Below are 19,487 nucleotides of genomic sequence, written 5' to 3'. Positions count from 1 at the left end.
CTCAGGCATTAAGATGGGATTAATATCGCGGAAAGTTTTTTTTTTTTAAGAGAGAAGCCGACTATTTTTTCCTGTTTCTCACTTTAAGTTCAAGTGCATCTTAATAGGCAAAATTTTCATGAACATTTAGCCTATTAAATGGACACCACTGTGATTATGATTTGTATATGAATAATGATACCTGCCTACTATTTAGTAAGTTAGTTAGATAGTATTAATTGTTTTGGCATTTCACATTTGTTTTCATTGATTCATGAAGCCATGGGATCATTGTAATAATTATAAATGATACAATTAATTAATGCTCAGAGCCAAAGATGAATTTTAACACAATCAAATGCCATGATGATTTAAAGTCATTTGTGTATTGAAATTTTACCTGAAAATTGTTATATGAATGAAAATGCAGTTAAAGACTCTCTCAAATGCCATAAACAACATTAAATATGAATTTAAAAAAATCAAGTGTTCCTTTCATACTGCTGATTTTCAAAAGTGCAGTGTCTGTAGCAGCAGCATAGACATATTAAAACACTTGCTCAGCTTACTGTAGCCTATACATAATGTTATACAACATAACATTCATTTTGACTTTGAATTTAATTTGATCCAATTACAAAGTCATACCTGCCAATTAAATCAATAAGCCCTGTGAAACCGTGCATGAATTTAGAACAGCTGGGGCGTTGTTAGAAACCACCTTAGCTGTTCTAATTTAACTGTAAATCATGGCTTCACTGGGCTTATGGTCTTGTGGTTTTATGATTCATTCATTATATTCAGGCAACAATCCTCTAGTCTAAAGCTGTGATTGAAATCCTAAAGGAAAAAAAAAAAACATTGTATCAATAAAAAAACTTTTCAATTGTAAACAAATTGTCTGTTCTGTTTTTTTGTGTGTGTGTTTCTTTTACAATCCCTGTTTTCAACAAATGCAGATTTGCATTTGTGTGTTTGCCATAGTTTGGCACTCCCTGCCCTGTCTATTGTAATACATTTATATTGATGTTCTAACATGTAGACCTATGCATATTTAGCCTAAATAAAGCTCTCTATGGGTTATTTTGGGAACAGCCCCTAATTTTTTGTCTATCAAAATATTAATGATTTATATGTAATTGTAATAGGTGAAATAATATAGAAGAGGTGGGACAGGTGGAAATCATCTTCATCATATGGTTCAAGCCTTTCTTTAGTTTTGTTTTATAATGTTCATTTCATAAGATTCTTGTAATATTTTTACCTTTTTCTTATGTTATACAGTGGCTTGCAAATGTATTCAAACCCCTTCATTTTTTCACATTTTGTTTTGTTGCTGCCTTATGTTAAACTACTTTAAATAGCTTTTTTTCCCCATTAATCTACTTTCTACAAATTTATTAAAAGTAACCAAGCCATGAGGTCAAAGGAACTGCCTGTAGAGCTCAGAGACAGGATTGTGTCGATACACATATCAGGGGAAGACAGTGACAGTGACTGGGGGACTCATCAGAGTCGAAGGAAAGCTCAACACAGCAAAATATATAGAGATCGTCTTAATAAAAACCTAGTCCAGAGCATTCAGAACCTCGGACTGGGCAGACCTGGGTTCTGACCTGGGACAATGACCCTAAGCACACAACTAAGACAATGCAGGAGTTGCTCATGGACAACTCTGTGAATGTCCTTGAGTGGTCCACCCAGAGCCTGGGCTTAAACCCAATTGAACATTTCTGGAGAAACCTGAAAATGAATATGCTGTTTATGTCTGGAACAAATCCAAATGATTAATTATAATAAATAAGATACAACTGCAAAATATCACGCACAGTCATGAAGGTGTTCACTGTTTTTTCATCATTTTATTGAATTACTGTACACATTTCACGTGCATCTTACCACATGCAATTAAATCTTTGCACATTCCATATTATAATGTCTCATATTTTGTTTTCTGTCCTCATAAATGTAATTATTTACTCATTGTTATCAGCCTCTTTTCATCATCTGCTGATTCTTCATGCATCAGTATTAGTAAAGTATTAAGCAGAGCAACAGTCAGAGAGATGAAAGGAAAGTCAATATGATCTAACAATTAGGTGTGCAATTTAAGGCCTGTCTGACTTGTTCTTAGATATTACACACCAAGTGACCTCAGGTATATTTGTGTTAGTTAATGCTCAGACAGACTATGACTATCCAGACTATCCTCCTTTTATGTTTCTGTTAGAGGTAGGTGGAACTATGACCACTCAAAGCTCATTACAAGCATCACTTTATGAGTGTGCAAGTGAGCCTTCACACTATAAAAAGCAGTCTCACCCTGTCCAGCTTCAGAGTAAACTCAACGCTTGTCGCTATCAGCTTCACCAGATCTTTAACCGGGAAACGAAGACAGAAGCAGAATGAGTGCCACCGCGCTGCAGACCACAGGTTTCGTATCAGGCGTCATCGGTATGACTGGAGTTTTTGCAGCCACGCTTATGGATGTCTGGTGCGCCAGAAACCAGGAGCAGAAGGTAACTTCCATCTACACTTATAAGGGCCTGTGGAAGGATTGTGAGGTGTCCAGCTCTGGATTAGCTGAGTGCCAACCTCTCAACGGCCATCTGAACTACTCAGGTGGGTTGAGATTTTATTTATTTATTTTAGATTGAGAGATTTTCTACAAACCCAAAATGCACATCAACGTTTTTTTCTGAACCTCTCAATGCACCTAACATTGAGAGTTAAATTTGTTCCAGAAAATTTCACCAAATGTTTCTTTTTGTGTGCACTGTTCAGTAACTGCTAGCCGAACAATGAAGGTAGATAAGCAACGTGAAATTATTTTAATATGAATATACTTTTTTTTTGTCTTTGATTTGGTTGTCCTCTGCTCTAGTCCATATTTAACAATATTACAAACTCAAAGGCACTAATGACCCTCTAACATCCTGTGTTTTTTCTTTTCTTTTCTTTTTCAGGACTCCTTCATGCTGCAAGAGCTTTGATGGTAGTAGCAATTTTAGTGAGTGTGATCGCAGTTTCCATCGGATTCTTCTGCTTTAAGTGCCTTAAAATGAGATGTATGGAGATATCGACCAGGGCCAAACTGATACTAAGCGCAGGGATCCTGTTTATCATTGCTGGTAAACAAAAGCTTATTCATTTCTCACTAGCTAAACCCCACTGATCTATCAGTTATTAAATACTATTAGGTTTACAGATGAAATTGTTATTATTACAATAATTCCCATTATAATACACAAGGTCCATATAATCTTTGTTCTTTTCAGGCCTTTGTGGTATTACTGGAGCATCAGTGTATGCTGATCAAATTGTGTCTAGTTTCATGATGATGATCCCATACGATCAAAATCAGGGAGAGAAGGGAGGGGTACAATGTGGGAATAACATTATCGGAACTGATTCATTTGCTTTCAGGTAAGATGAAAAACCATCGATTTTCCACTGGCAAATGTTCAACGGGTGTCTGTTATGTGCTGATCACATCACTTCCTGTTTTCTTTGTTTTGAATGGTTAGGTACACATTTGGTCCCGCCCTCTACATAGCCTGGGTAGGAGGAGCTTTGTTACTCCTGGGCGGAATTTTGAAGTGCATCGCATTCAAAAGAATGCAAATGTAAGTCGCTGCATTTTAAAGCCTAACATAGACCTTAAATATTAGATCTATCTATCTATCTTTCTTTCGCTCTGACACATTAAGTTGAAATGTACATGAGTTGTAAACTAACTAGCATGGTTCCATTTTAGCAACACTGATGTGAGAGAAGGATGTATTTACATCGCCCCAGCCCAGTGCAGGACAGAAGATGAAGAGTGCCAGAGAGTCCAAGGAGAACAAAGAAATTAATGGCGGGGCGTTTTCCCAAATCATGTCATGCCTAAATGTAATGCCTTGCACTGATGAACTTAAGTCAATTTCTTCTGTGCTGTTTTCGATAATTGCAGTAAAAATGTGTTCATTGTTTTTTAATGTCTCTATTGAAAAGTCTTGATTGTATATGGGTAAATTGGTTAGATAAGGTTGGAATGTCACAGGTGTTTAAGATTCAACAACAAATCACTCTGTTTGGAATTATAATAAACTTTTGCCACAACTGCACTTGACATGTAGCAGCTAAATTGTTTGGCCTAGCTCAGAGCAATTTCTTACATTTACAGAGACTGGAGAAGAAAGGAAAAAGAGGAGTGTCCTGACAAACTATTCTCAAAGTACCTTACAGCTATCTAAAAAAGGGACATATCATAGACTTTTATTGTTTTTATATAGCTAATTAAAAACTCTACCCTAACCCAAATGCTAAAAAACAAATGTGCATTGATGGAATAAAAAACAGAGACAGAGAAACACACTTTTCTCATTCATTCCTGACTTTACCATTTTGACAATCTATTTTCATTTCATGTGATATTTATAGATCAATATTCCAATATTTTTAGTAAAAATTTGTAACCTTTATTTATCCAGGTTAACTGTTTAGCTCGAAACTGAGAACCACTTATTTACAAGCATGACCTGGCCAACAGGCTACAGGAATAAATAGGAACACATTGTTAAACTGTACATAGTCAAACACGTGACACATAGAACAAGAATAAGAATAAGATGAAGAATAAATAGAATATCATTTAAGAATAAGATTAAACATATTGAACATCAAAATATAGTACAACCTTTTTAAAACAGATAGAAATCTCTCCAACACATAACAACTTGCTGCAATGCAAACGAAAAATAACTATTTTGTCATTGTCTTTTTGCCATTCTATTTCACATTAAAAAATGTCTGCTTCAAATAGTCCATAAAGTGCAGTAAAACCAAGAACGTCTTTACACCAGAAAATAAACAAATGGCAGAGGAACTTCACAACAACTCTAAAAAAGGCCATCAAACATACCGAGAAAAACACTGGTCTCATTGCTGATGTCCTCTGTGTGATCCCTGCAATTATTAAGCAATGTTAACATTGTAAACTGCTAATATGATAACTAAAGTAAATTATTTCTTCCAATACCTGCTAACAGGTGTGTTTTCCTTTAAAGGCGCATCTGTCCTTGAGAAGAAATCAAATCTTCTTTGGACTGAAGGTGTTTTGGCTTGACTCTGGTTTGAGAGGGAGTTCATACAAATTTCTGAGCACACAGCCTATGAAATGAATTATAAAACTAGTGATTTGCAACTGAAACACAATCATTGTGTGCTTTCTAAGTAACCCAAAATGCATGGTACCATATTCGTTTTGAAAAGTTGGAGGGAATGTTAAAAGTATTTATGTATACTTACAGTCTGGGGTGTCACAGCCATTGGTAGGATCCTGAAAAAAGTAATCATATTTTCAGAGGCATAAGGCCAAAAGCAAAGGATAGTTCAGGAGATAGTATACAGTAACATAATGCACCCTCTGCACCCTAGAATAATTGCTCTTGAATCCCTATTAAACAAGCTTTTAATCAGGGGAAGTGGGTGACTTTGTGAGTGATATTAAAAATGCCCCACAACATCTATTTCTGCTGAACTGAAACGTGAATGAAGAGGGGAAAATGCTCTATTTTCGGTTACCTTTGTGGCAAGACTTCAGAGGTTTGGGCTGGACATTGTGAGGCTGAAGCCAAAACAAAAACATCAAGGAAGTTTTAGCATTTAAAATTTTACAGATTTACAACAATTTTCAACGATTTTTACAAATATCTGACATACAAAAAACATAAAAATAAAATGAAAAAAGACTATAAAATGAGTCCAACAAACCATAATTTGTAGGTTGATCATGGTCTGTCATCAGGTTACATATTTTGGATTCATAGCACACCTCACTAGCATCAACCAGGTTACCGTCATCAAAATCATCCCAATCATTCACCCCCAGGTCAAAGGTCACATTCAGGGAACCAGGCCAGAGGTCATCAGTGTCAGTACTGTGGTCTGGGTTTGCATGGACTGAAATAACACTGGCTTTATTAGGACTAACTCTGTGCATCTGTCCATCGTTGGGTGGCTTGAACTGACTGTGAAGCAAAACCCCTGAAAATATGATGGCACCATTATTATTATTATTATTAATATGAACAATATGAGGCAAACACCAGAAGCTCTAAAGTACCATACTTTGATGTAAAGCAGAAGGTGGAGGATGTTCCAATGCTAGGTCTCCAGTTTCAGAATAGTAGTCTCCAAGCTCGTCATTGTAACCTGTAAATAGTTTGACAAATGAAACATCAGAGTTCTGAGATTTATAATTAAACTCTAACCTCACATTCACTGTAACTCTACCTCCAAAACTGGCCTCTACCTCCTTGATTTCATATGTACTTTGAGTGTAACACTGACTTCCCTCAAACCTACAAGAAGGAATGTCAACTTTAGGAAATAATACAATATCAACAATGAAAACTTCGTCAACAATAATAGGGCAACTTTTGTTGTCAGCAGAAAACCAAAATACTTCTTGGCAGCAGGCAGTGTGTCTTTGGGTTTGTATGAGAACTGCTGCATGCTTACAGCTGCTGTTCCATTATTCATCATCATCTAAAGGGAAACTCAAGAAAATTGGATTGACACTTTGACACAATACAGTATATCTTACAGAAATAAATTCTAGGCAGTGAAGTGTACTATTATTAGAGTATATTGAGTCATATATTTTGTACAGTTGTGCACATGTAACCCTTGATAGTCGGAATTCTGACCTTCAAACGTTTCACAGGAGTCTCACAGAGTCTCTCATTTCTCATTTTTAGATTGTTAAGGTATGACGAGAAACAGGACTGAGCCCTTTTAATGACTCCAACTTTGCCTAAAAGGGAAACAAGGTGATATAGCAGCACAGACAGTATCTGTTTCCACCCACATCTTGCACATCATGGGATATTGCATTAAAAAAAAATGCTGGATGGAAACGGGAAGATACGCATAAAAAATAAAAAAAATAAAAAATGGGCATACATTTTTTATCCGATAAGAAAATTTGAATTTGAACCAGCGGACTGATATAATATATAATTATAATATATTAGGCCTAATATATTATATACAGTGGCTTCTCCTACTGCATCAACTTCCATTTTTCTTAGTGATATTTATTGCCAGGTTATCATTAAGTTTCGAATTTGTTCTCTTCTAATGACAAGATGAAAACAATGCTTTATTCACAAAAGTTTTATGCGATATTCCAATTTTGCACATAAATTCCCAACTTTGGATGGAAACATAACTAATGATATGGAGCTTATAATATGACAAAATGATTTGAATTTGAATTGTGTAAATTTGAATTATTGACAAGTGTAATCTTACAATATTGTATTTTGTGTGGAGTTTTAAATAGTTCTTTGATTCCTTTAAACAAATATTGAATATTTGAAATTTAACGAATTTAAATGTTTTTATGGCTGGATTTTATAGACATGTTTTTTCAAATAGCTGTTTTTTTGTTCTGAATTCTTAGACTGCAAATATCCATTAAAAAAAAAATACAGATTCAAGTTTTCAAGATGAAGAAGAAATTCGAAAACTTCAAATTCAGTTTTCTAAAATTCAGATCTTACAGAAAGTAGGTCACAGGTCATCCACAGGGAAGAGTATGGCGACAAATCAATGCCTAAAAGAATTGAGCGTACAACTGATGCTGGCGTGTGCGGTAAATGACTGCTTTTGCTCGCTCGAACACTTTTATTTTTGGCAGTCGAGGGGCGGTACTTACTGTTTTAATAACCTCGAATGTCATTGGTTGCTTCCTCTTTTTTCGGAAGTCAGTTGTGATTGGACGCCTGTCCCAATGACCCGTAATTTACTTGACTTGAGACATGAGACATCACTTATTTTGTTTTATTTAATGTGGTTTATTAATGTGTAATGTGATTAAATGCATTGTTAATATAGAATAGATTCTTACCAGATACTTTATTAACAGGAAGTCTTACTAGTGATTGCATTGTGTTGTTAAGAGATATTTACAGACTGTAATGACGCATTTCCATGGTTATTAACATTGTAAATCTACCAACATTTTTATACATTTTTTTTACGTAATATAAGCGGTTCATTATATTTTCTAATAAATGTAAAAGGGGTTCTGGCTTCTCAAGTTAAGATACAGAGCACAGCATGAATTACAGTAGCTTACAAATGCCTTTTCATAATTTGCTACAGAATACAGAGGAACAAAATTAAACCCAGCAAATTATTAAACCCATCTTAAACCCAACGACTGAACAAACGATACACGGATTTCTCTTGAACCACCACCACTGCAATGCAGCCAAAATGCTCCGTTCGACTTTTCTGAGATCCTCTACTCTTCCCTGTGGATGACCTGTGACCTACTTTCTGTATGATCTGAATTTTCCGCGTTCTGAATTTTAGAAAACTGAATTTGAAGTTCCGAATTTCTTCTTCATCTTGAAAACTTGAATCTGTATTTTTTTAAACTGGATATTTTGCAGTCTAAGAATTCTGAACAAAAAAATAGCTGTTCAGCCATAAAAACATTTCAATTCGTTATATTTCAAATGTTCAATATTCGTTTAAAGAAATAAAGTTCAGAACTATTTAAAATTCCACATAATATTCAATTTTGTTAGATTACACTTGTCAATAATTCAAATTTACACAATTCAAATTCAAATCATTTTGTCATATTATAAGCTCCATATAATGACCAGGATCATCTAGAATCTCTCATACTCACAGCACTCGTGTCCACAGAGCTCCTTGTTTTTGCAGAGATGATGGCACTGTCTCGTGTTTGGAGCAAATTGATCCATGAAGAGAATGCCTACATTAAGTTAAATATAATCTTTGAAAGAGTCAAGCATTTATATAATTCATTTAGTTTCAGCAGATTAATCAGACCATTTATATCTAGTATTAACATTCATCTCGGGGGAGATCTGCAATCTGATCCCACAAGTGGTCAAAGAAAATGTCTTTGAGATGCATGTTACAACCATGCAAAATATTTGATGTGTCTCACCTGCCCGCTTGTGAAATGGATGCTAATACCAGGTATAAACACGGCAACTGATTTTCTGAAGTCACAAAGTCTAGTTCAAAAACATTGTAACTATCTGAGGTCTGATTAAATTGTTGTTGTTGTCAAGAAGTCTGACCTCTGTCTGAAGAAGTGTGAGTTGTCGACGTAGGGCCTTGTCTCTTCCCTGTGTCGAGAATCCTCTGCACTTTCCATGTAGGGCTCTTTCTGATGCAGGAAACCTCATCTACAAACCTCTTTGCTCCTGAGTAGTAAACCCTGTACTCCTGCTGTACGTCCAGACCCACTACACAATCAACAATTATTAATTGTTCCAAAATATTACCAGATAGAACAGATCAATCAACAAACATGTAGATGTTTATGTAAAACAAATATTATTTTAAGTGGTTGCCAAGCATTGGCTATGGCCACTGACCATATTCAGAGCTGATCAAATGAATGCTGAGCTCCTCTCCCTTGGGTGTTCTTGTCACCTCGATTCTCTTCGACCAGCTCCCAGACCTCAAGAGCATTGTGTCCCTGGAAAAATAAATTATGCATCTCTTCTTTTTCTTTTTTTAAGATAACTTGCCAGTGATTATTAAATCACATAGATCTTACATGATTTTCTGCTGGAAAACTACATTATTGTCACAGTCCCCAATAATGAGGGTTACATGATGATGGTCTGGTGCTGTCCGTTTCGATGCCAACTCCATAAAATTCTGCAAGTTCACTGTGACCACAATCTCAGCTGTGGACAGACTGTATCGAGGAATCTAGAACAATATTTGATTATATTAAATTCTATCTGAATTTTTTTAATTATGATGGCTCAATCTGCAGTTTTTTAATCATCATAAAGATATTACATTTGGTGTGAATATGTAATGAAATTCTGCTTAAAAGGCTATTTAAAATAATTTTATAAGGATAAATTACAGGTTGTCAACTTTCCACAACTTTATTCCATGTCAACTACTCAAGTATGAGACTCCAATGTAATTATATATATGTGTATATATATAATGTATATATATACACGTTACCTGTTCCAAACTAACTTCATATTTTGGAAGTTTGCTGACAGCTTCCTTAATCTGGTTCCCAAATGGAGGGTGTCGGTTCACAATCTGGCAATTTTTTTTAATAAAAAATTAAAATAATAATAATAATAATTATTATTATGTGTCAGTACAATTAGTATAACAAGAAAGGGACATCATAACATCATCATGAATAAATGTATTACTTAAACTTCTAAACAATTTATGTAGGATATTTTGGCTTACTAGCTCTAGTTCTCTGGGACTAGTCAGCTCAATTTTGCTGAATGTTGTAAGCCCTGCATTCACCATAGCAGTAGCGAGTTGTAATCCTAGAAAAGAAGACTCCAAATATATAAACACATTCATCAGTCACAACAAATATACTCAATTTTAATCAGTAGGTTCCATTTATTCACTTTTGTCTCAATTAACAAAGACACCACTTATTCTTTTTTAATGATGATATATCAACTTTTAGATGTGCTCCCTGACCTATCCTCTCAAGCTGTCTGGAGACGTAAGACGAGTTCTCCCACAGTTTAGCTCGAAAACATTTGGCAAGAATTAAAGAGTTGAGTCGAGCTGAAAAATTCGATTTGGAGTGATGACTGAGAAACTCAGTCAGATCTGGCAGAGATCGAAAACAGTATTTTGTTAATTTTATGCTAAGTAAAAAGAGGCACGAGAAAGAATTGTACATTTGCAATTACATGGCCATATCATCATCAGACAGACAGAATAAAAGCTTAAATAGAGACATTACACAAGATTATGTTAGTAACATACATCTGCTGACTCTATTTCCATTTCTGAATATTTTTCCAGTGTCCTGTATGAGTCCAAACTCCTGAATGGGGATACAGCTGAGCTGAGCTTGAATCAGACTAGGATGAGATTATAAACGCATGCATAAATAAATGAATAAACAAATATGCAGACCATGGAATAAATTGTACATTCAATAAATTGTACATTCAAACAGTAATAGCAAGCAAGACCTTACCAATTCACTTTCATGTCATTACTTTTGATCTTTCCTTCCATAGGAAACCTAAAAAGAAAATATTACAGCTGACATGCTTTAGTCCACCTATATACAGTACGTTAACTATGACAATTAGGTAGTTAAAGACAACTTTGACCTGATGGTGTTTCTGTTCTTATCCTTGTTCAACGTGTTCAAGGTTTTCTTCTCATTTACTCTCAGTTGCACATCACTAAATTCTTTACCCTTCGATATCATTTCAATCTATAAAGTGAGAAAAAAATATTTTTCTTTCATTATAAGTTGTTCTGAAGAAGTAAACAGCAATGGATCAGGAAATGCCGGAAGAACAACAATGCTTTCTTACCAACTCGGGTAAAGTCTCTGTTCCAGTCACCCTACTGAACTGACTTACAGTGTCAAAGGCAACATAGTACCTGGCCATGAGTTTTCCAGTCTCTGTGTGTGAACATTTCATTTATATTCATCTATATTCATTTATTTATATTTCAGTTATATTAAATTGGTAGAGTCATTAAAATACTTATAAAAAAAGAAAAGGACTTTATTTAAAAAAATAAACTTTATGGGAAAAAGAGTGTTATCAGTAACCTGTGGGCTTGATGTTAATGTCTTCATCCATGGTAATCAGGTTAAAAGAGGCCAAAGAGTTGAGGTTCTTTAAGCACAGTTCTGAAACACATCGTGTAAATCGTATTTACACCACAAGTTCCTCAGTCTAGAAGGTCTTTCAAATGAATGATTATCAACTGATTCACTGATTTCAATCAGCTAATCGTTTTTTCATACCTTGTAATTTAGTCTCAATTCCACATTTGTCAAGCTCAGGGGGGAAACCTGTGACAAAATATGAGATTAATAAAAACAGCTAGAAGCACTTTTGATGATTATAACTTTAGAGTGGACAAGGTTTAGGATTTACCGTAGTGCTTGGGGTTTTTCAAAGCACGGATGTACAGGAAGGTGGAGCGGATCCAGTCTAGAGCCATGTTCACATCAGATATGGTGTGGAGAACTATCTCTGCATTCAAGTGCTCCACCAAGTTTGTATGCAAGCTGAAAACAGTAATTCTGTTGTACTCATCACATACATAGATAACACATAAATCAACTAGCCTATATCATATGTTTAGGGAATATAAAAAATCCTCTAAGACTGAACAAAATGTGTTTTAGATGGTATATACCTGCTCTCTATGCTGTCTATGCCACTTAAGAAATGTGTGTATTTCTCCTTTGTCTGAGACCGGGTCATGATCACTGCAGTCGCTGTCGTATCAAACTAAACAAAAACAAAAAAGCCAGCATGTACTGTAGTCTCAATCTTAATACTGTAACAGCTCTATGTTTGCATTGCCAAGTGAAATGTAGCCAAATTGCTTGACTTCATATATTGCTGCAGTGCTTATGGAGGCAGCCACTTATTTTATATTTAATATATGTATGTTTTGATAGGTACATGTCTTCCAATTGAGTAAAATACATGTATTTTATTTCTAGATTATTATTACAACCTATACACATAAAGAGTTCAGAACACCAGGAGAGACCTCCTGAAGTCTCTACTTAACAAGTCATGCTCTGTATTTGTTAGCAGTACCTGTGGTCTGCCGGCTCTCCCAATCATCTGTAACAGGTCAGCTTCACTGTACTCTTCACATGCACCACCAACATAGTGCAATGTGGATTTGATTACCACAAGATGGGCTGGCAAATTCACACCCATGGCTAGAGTGCTGGTTGTAACTGAATAAGAGGAAAAAAAGTGTTTCCTATGAAGGCTTTTGTTTAATAATACATTATGTACTGAATAATGAACAATCGAAAGTAAATGAGTGAAAATATATTTACAGAACTTACATAACACTGGCAAGTCACCAACTGTAAATGCTTTTTCAATCAATTTCCTGTCTGACACATCCATGCCAGCATGATGATATCCAATGCCACAAATAAATATATCTGGAAGAGAAATAGACGAAAAGAATATAGTTTACCTTTATAAAACAGTGACCAATGTATTCATGAATGTCGTACAGCAGAAGAAATCTCATTATCGTACACACCTCTGAGTTTTGCATCAAGCAGAGAGTTTGCATATTTCATCAGTCTATGAAAAAGAAAAGTTAAACTAAGAGATGTACACATCTCAAGAGTAATCTTAAAAGTACAGTTAATATCTGGCAATTAAATCTGTGGAAGTTCAACAACAATATGCTCAAATATGCATTTAAATCAGAAGTGTCCAAACTAGGCCCTGGAAGGCCACTGTCCTATAACTCTAACTTGCCTAAACACAACTGCCTGGAAGTTTCTAGTATGCCAAGTGGGACTTTGATTAGCTGGTCAGGTGTGTTTAAATGGGATTGGAGTTCAACTATGCAGGACAGTGGCCCTCTACGAGCAGGATTGGACACCCCTGATTTATATTGATGTATATATAGATTTAATCTCCAGACCAAAAATGTTTGATATAAGTGGCAATGTTTCATTTATTTCAAAATGGAAATGTATATTTACATCCTATGTAATGTGACTATAGTACCTTTGTTTGTGGTCAATACTCATATTGAACCTGGCATCCTTGGCAAGGACAGCAGCAGACTGTTGAACTCCTTTTCTTGTGGAGCAAAACTGTTAATTTCAAACAAATGTATCATATCACATTTTTATTTTAAAATACACAACCCAACACATTTGCATTCGCAAAGATTCACTTACCACAAGGGTTGGTTTTTGATCAGAGTATGTCTGAATAATGTTGGCCATTTTGTAGTTGAGAGAAAGATCAAACTTAAATTCATTCTGATTACTTCCACAGGGGAACCCAAGCACCACTTTCCTCAGTTTCACTGGCCTGTGACTATCATCCATCTCCAGACAAGAGGCAGGCCCTGACTCATCCGAAAGCCATTCAGATACCTTCAAAATTGTAGAGAACAGCACAGGAATTATCTAAATGAACCTGAACACAGATAAACAGATTTATTTGATGACTTTGGTACTTCATGAAACTACGTACGTCGCGGATGTTTGGGATGGTAGCTGAGACAGCCACAAATCTCATAGATGCTTTTGATTCTGGATTTACAGCTAGGTGGTGCGAGTGCATGGTTTTCATTCTGCTGACCACAACCTCAAGAGTCGCTCCACGGGTTTTGTCTTTCACCACATGTGCCTAGAGATGGTACGTAGACAAAAATGTCATGGATTAATTAACAAAACACTGCAATCAATTTTCAAATACAGATCACATGGGAGTAAATAAATCAGACCTCATCAATGAGGAAGAGACGAACAGATGGCAATAAACAGTTATCCTTCCACCTCCTTGTCATGCTGTCCCATTTTTCCTTTTAAGGGGAAAAAAAACGTTCACACCTGTTGGAAATATGTTTGATGTACTCTAGACTGTACCATATGTGGCAACTTACTGGAGTTGTAAAAATTAGATGAGCATCCTGGATTTCAAAAATGTCATCAATTTCTGTGTCTCCAGTTAACTCCTTGCAGTTCAGTCCAAGAGGTCCAAACTTCTGTTTCCAGTCTTCATATCGTTGACTGCAAAGAGCCTTAATTGGTGCCACTAAAGCATAAACCAAAGAATGTCAGACAGTATTTGTTATAAATTACTGAATAAAATGTCTCCAATAAAAATGCTTAGTTTATAATCCTATTAATCTTAAATAATAATAATTATTGTTTGTAACTCACTGTACACAGCTCTGACATTGTGCCAGGGCTCAGAAGCCTCAATCAGTAGTCGAACAATGGCCAGCTCAAAGAACACCGTTTTCCCAGAGCCCGTGGGAGCACAGGCAACAAAATTTTTATCGGTGTACAGAACCTAAAATAGAGCAATAATCTGCCACATACTGTGTTTATGAACTTTATATTATACAGATATAAATGCTAGAGACTTACATCATCCAATGCCTGGGACTGCACATAGTTAAAGTAAGGGAATTCTTTAAACACATTCCTGAATTTAGCAGCTACACGTATATCAAGGAAAACAATGAACATGCCAATGAACATTCACACTCCAAAGGTATACAAGTACATTGAAGAAGAGTTACATGAATGATTTAAAGTCCCCATGAAATTAGAGTTTTCCTATATTTCTTATTGAAACAGGAACTTTGGGTGGGACATATCTGTTTAATTTGACAAAAATATGTGTAGTGCAACATGAATCATCAAAGTTTTTTGATCTGTATTCCCAGATGAGAATCTTTTTCATGTGAATATTGTCTAAAAGTTAATTTTGTCAGTGTTTAGGAGTACACTAGCATTTAGTTAAGCTCAATGCTAATGAACATGGATTAAAAGCCAGAAAAGTCTGATTCTGATTTCATGAGGTCCTTAATAGAATTAAAACGTATTTATTATCAGCTGTGCTGAATGGAGGAGGATACGAATTTCAGAGACTGAGCGAAGTGTTCCTTTTCCAGATGACCCTGTAAAAACAGCATCAATATTAAAAACTGGACAAATATTCAGTCTAACACTAACTGTTATCTATGGAATTTTTTTTTATAGTTTTTCTACGTATGCCCTAAAAGACGGCATATTTTACTTTATTAAACCATACAAAGATTTACCTTCAGATAGAATAGCTGGTTAATGTAGTAAATTTGTGGCAACATGGACTGCTCCACATAACTAACTCTACGTCATGGCATTCCAGTTAACTTATAGGTCTATAGTATTATACTACCTTCAAATTCTGCAGGTTCGAAACCAAGATGGAGATTATGGTTTGTTTTTGTAGGTACATCACATGTTTGTTCTGTTTGGGCCAAGTCAATAAAGGGACTACAGGTACCAAAAGCATGTGAAGTCTGTGGGCCGCTGGTTGCCATAGCACCCTGACCAAGGACACCAGTGTCATTTGTTGTTGACATCATATGATTTGGGATACCGTCTTCACCATTCCCTGAGATCCTTCTTGTGGGAGCACTGAACAACCTATGTTAATAACAAGGACAATAAAGGCAGTTTGCTTACCCAATTATTGTTCTACTGCCAATATCCATTTTAAAAACAAAGAACTGCTTGTTACACCAGCAAATTTTGTTAACTCAATCAAGATGCAGCAAAGACTACCTAGTCTTGAAGGGAGGAGCACTGGCAGTAGGTAAAGGCCTCCTCGATTCCACAAAACCCTTCATGCCGACAGCCTGATTTCTTTCTCTAGAGGGTTCATGGGTCCACAAAACAGATTCCTCCAGCTCATATGATTTCAGAGTCTGACCTTGGACATTTTCATTAGGATTGTGAAATGGTTTTTGAGCTGGAGCCAGAAACTTCTTTGATCTCTGAGAGTAACCTTTATAAATAAGGAAACAAAAACGTAACAGCTTTTTTGTCATTGAATCACTACAATCTCTAATAAGAAATGGAAGTGATTAAATTTGCACTCTAAACTAGCAGGGAAATTTGTAGCAATATAAACCTGTACCAACAAATGTAGATACAGACATTGTTTACTAATATTTGTCATGAAAGTACGATAATAGCCAGTTTCTCACCATGTATTTTTTTGCATATATGTATGTGTGTGTGTGTGTGTGTATGTGAAAAAGGAAGGACACCCTATTTCTATGGTTTTATGTATCAGGAGGACATAATAATTAAAATAATAATATCTGATCCTTGGCAGACAATTTTAATCCCTTGTCTAAAAATTAGGCAAATACAACCTCAAATGAACAACAACGCATGACATATTACACTGTGTCATTATTTATTTAACAAAAACTAGGCCAAAATGGAAAAGTACAGGTGACAAACTAAGTACACGTTGCTGCTTCCATAGGAATTAAGAGGGTAAGTAGCAGTCAGGTGCTGCTAATCAAATGCCTTTGATTAATTGATCATCAGCAAGTGTGATCACCTCTATAAAAGCAGAAGTTTTGGCAGTTTGCTGGTCTGGAGCATTCAGGTGTGTTAACACAATGCCAAGGAGGAAAGACACCAGCAACCTTATGACCCCAGTAAATCAAACCACGGTCAACTTCACATTGTTTCTCCTAGCATGTAATAATCAACGAATCTCTTATTTACATTGTGTTTGCACTGTCAGTTATGACGAAAGCATTCGTTAGTGTGCAGAAATTGAACACTGTCTGAGATCAGATGCAATGCTCATCACTGCAACCTTTCATGCCACAATCTTAATATAATGCCACAGATCTAATTGCATTGCTATAATTATCACTTTTCAGGAGTAGTTAACATTGAGAGCAGTAATAGTAAAAACGTGCTAAAAGTTTTCGAGAGTTCCACATGTTATACTAGCTATTTCATATGCAAAGCTGTCAGCCAATCACAGCAGTGGGTGTTTACACTGAAGTCTCATAGCAGACACGCCCCTTCAAACAGAAACAAGAGGGCTATTATCGGGGTAGGAAAAATGCCTTTTATTTCTAAATTATGACAATTTTTAAAGTAAAAATCCTACTAACATTATAAGTGCACCCCAGGAAACAATAAAACAATGCAGTTCATGACCCCTTTAAGTATTGCCTTTAGAATTCGAATCTAAATCGAATTTTGCTAATATTTAAGAAAGAAATTCAAATCGAGCTTTTCATCCATTTTGACAGCCCTACAAACCTCAATGAACTGAAGCAATGTTGTAAAGAAGAGTGGGCCAGAATGATGCAAGAGACTGATACTGTCATACAGAAAATTATTCCTTCAGCTTATTGCTTCTAAAAGTGGCTCTACAAGCATTAATCACAGGGTCTACTTAGTTTGTCACCCATGGCTTTTCAATTTTTATTTTATTTTTATTAAATAAATAATGACACAGTGTAATGTCTTTTGTTGTTGTTCATCTGAGGTTGTATTTATCTTATTTGAAGGCCTGCTAACGACCAGATGATTTTTATTATGTTCTGATACGTACAACCATAAAATTCTAAAGGGTGTCCTTTGTTTTTCACATGACTATGTGTGTGTGTACTGTGTATAATTATTTTGTATTTATAAATACCCACATGTATGTATATAAGAGATATTTGCATGTATATACTGTATATATATTTATACATATAAATATTTTATATATAAATAAAAATTCTTAAATATATACATGCACGTGTGTGCATTTATATATACAAAATAATCATACACAGTACACACACATAGCCTATATTATGTAAACACAAACTATTATATAAATGTGTTGATTAAAAATGCACATGATATGCTTAAACTACCCAAACCTTATTTTAGCTTCAATCCAAACAAGACTCACTATATGAGGAAAGGTGTGCTGCCTCTCCCTGGATGTCTTGTGTTGCAGGTATTTGTGATAATGAGGGTGGAGCATCAAAGATCCAGGAGCCTTGTCCCTGACATAATGGTTTCCTAAACAGAGCCATATAGACAAGTGCTGTTATAAACGTAATAACCAGTTACTCATCAACATTTATTAATTCATTCTCAGATGTCTGGCGTGTCTCTGATCAGGTATCATGTGTAAAGGCCTACTCACACTTTATGAATTACTGGCCTGTCGTAAAACAGGTTATCCAGAGACGAAACGCCTTCTTCAGACTCTAACATCTTGTAGGTATCATTGAAAACCTAAAAGAACAACTTTAATATAGATAATGGCGACATAAAGCTGCTATAAAGAAATACAATATACTAATGTAAAGCGAGTTATTTACCGTGAACCCTCGAGTTTAGCTGTTAGCCGGCAGGCTAATGTTTCTCCGAGTGAAACCTGCGAAAATAATTAGCTAAGTTAACGTTACTCGCTTAATGTATGCGGTGGAATGTCTTGGTACACTTAATGTTAACATAAATAGTAAAGTGACTATTAAAAGTCTAAAAACATAACATATATGTATATTTTCATGGATTGTATCTAATAAAACAGCATTTTGTGAGGAATACTTTGTAAATGGCGTTCTAGTGAAGGCGGCAATCAAACCCGCGAGGCGCGAGCCAGTCTATGGGCACGAGCTGTGAACCGTCTGTGTCTCGACCAAGGTCATGCAAATCATCATTGCGACATTAAACATTGTCGTTTTATTAGAGACCAGATAATATCAACAGGAATGCTCTTTGTAAGGCTCTACACGCTGTATTTTACGGAATTAAATAACAGAAAGCTACAATATTTTAATTAAATTAATAAATGTAACGCCTTTTACGTTCTTTAGAATGATAGCTGCCTGTCTGACTAGACCTATTTTGGGGAAACACCATTGAAGGAATTTCTTGTGTTTTCCCAGTTCAAACTTGATGTGCATATGCATTCATTATTTAAGATAAATCATTTTACTGTGATATACCGTGCTATGAGCGTTATTTTATTCAAAATAACTGCTTGAGAGTGCCATTGTAATTCTTTCTGCTTATCTTCTTCTGTTCACTTTACCGTCAGTACTTCTACTTGCCACCTATTTGGAATAGTCCACTTTTTGTTTGGGGGGCATTATTTACAGGACTC

At 35.5% G+C, this 19,487-nt stretch overlaps 2 protein-coding genes across 2 annotated transcripts; one reads left to right on the top strand and one right to left on the bottom strand.

Annotated features, from left to right (window-relative positions):
* Positions 1-2,384: 2,384 nt before the first annotated feature.
* On the top strand, positions 2,385-3,836 carry cldn18 (claudin 18; the record flags this gene model as incomplete). The annotated part of the gene is made up of 5 exons (XM_084412049.1): positions 2,385-2,601; positions 2,946-3,110; positions 3,258-3,405; positions 3,507-3,605; positions 3,737-3,836. 5 exons carry the CDS (start codon positions 2,385-2,387, stop codon positions 3,834-3,836), a joined length of 729 nt encoding a protein of 242 aa, XP_084268175.1.
* A 588-nt stretch (positions 3,837-4,424) lies between these two features.
* hfm1 (helicase for meiosis 1) lies at positions 4,425-19,448 on the bottom strand. Its single transcript, XM_084411411.1, has 41 exons — positions 19,330-19,448; positions 18,700-18,755; positions 18,522-18,613; positions 18,282-18,394; positions 16,124-16,346; positions 15,843-15,985; positions 15,433-15,474; positions 14,939-15,009; positions 14,729-14,861; positions 14,449-14,600; positions 14,290-14,367; positions 14,037-14,192; positions 13,736-13,936; positions 13,560-13,648; positions 13,081-13,124; positions 12,875-12,976; positions 12,615-12,760; positions 12,202-12,296; positions 11,937-12,070; positions 11,804-11,851; positions 11,606-11,686; positions 11,361-11,452; positions 11,151-11,257; positions 11,012-11,059; positions 10,795-10,892; positions 10,501-10,635; positions 10,252-10,337; positions 10,009-10,092; positions 9,581-9,738; positions 9,396-9,499; positions 9,096-9,263; positions 8,675-8,761; positions 6,675-6,781; positions 6,431-6,513; positions 6,259-6,326; positions 6,094-6,177; positions 5,737-6,009; positions 5,548-5,590; positions 5,272-5,302; positions 5,003-5,091; positions 4,425-4,929 (listed from the first exon to the last, which is right to left on the bottom strand). The coding sequence occupies exons 3-41, from the start codon at positions 18,590-18,592 to the stop codon at positions 4,863-4,865; spliced, it is 4,134 nt and encodes a 1,377-aa protein (XP_084267537.1). The 5' UTR covers positions 18,593-18,613; positions 18,700-18,755; positions 19,330-19,448; the 3' UTR covers positions 4,425-4,862.
* Between the last annotated feature and the right edge of the window lie 39 nt (positions 19,449-19,487).

Source organism: Rutilus rutilus (assembly GCF_951802725.1).
Source record: "Rutilus rutilus genome assembly, chromosome: 6".
Lineage (NCBI taxonomy): Eukaryota > Metazoa > Chordata > Actinopteri > Cypriniformes > Leuciscidae > Rutilus > Rutilus rutilus.
The sequence above is the reverse complement of the archived record's forward strand: the minus strand, read 5'-3'. Positions and strand labels throughout refer to the sequence as shown.

What these genes read in the sequence shown, in the direction of transcription:
- hfm1 (XM_084411411.1), bottom strand. Translation starts at nt 18,592, where the DNA reads ATGTTAGAGTCTGAAGAAGGCGTTTCGTCTCTGGATAACCTGTTTTAC. An exon ending in AGCACACCTTTCCTCATATA is followed by an intron (nt 16,347 to 18,281) that starts GTGAGTCTTGTT and finishes TTATTTATAAAG; the next exon opens with GTTACTCTCAGAGATCAAAG. An exon ending in GTTTTCCAGCAGAAAATCAT is followed by an intron (nt 9,500 to 9,580) that starts GTAAGATCTATG and finishes TTATTTTTCCAG; the next exon opens with GGACACAATGCTCTTGAGGT.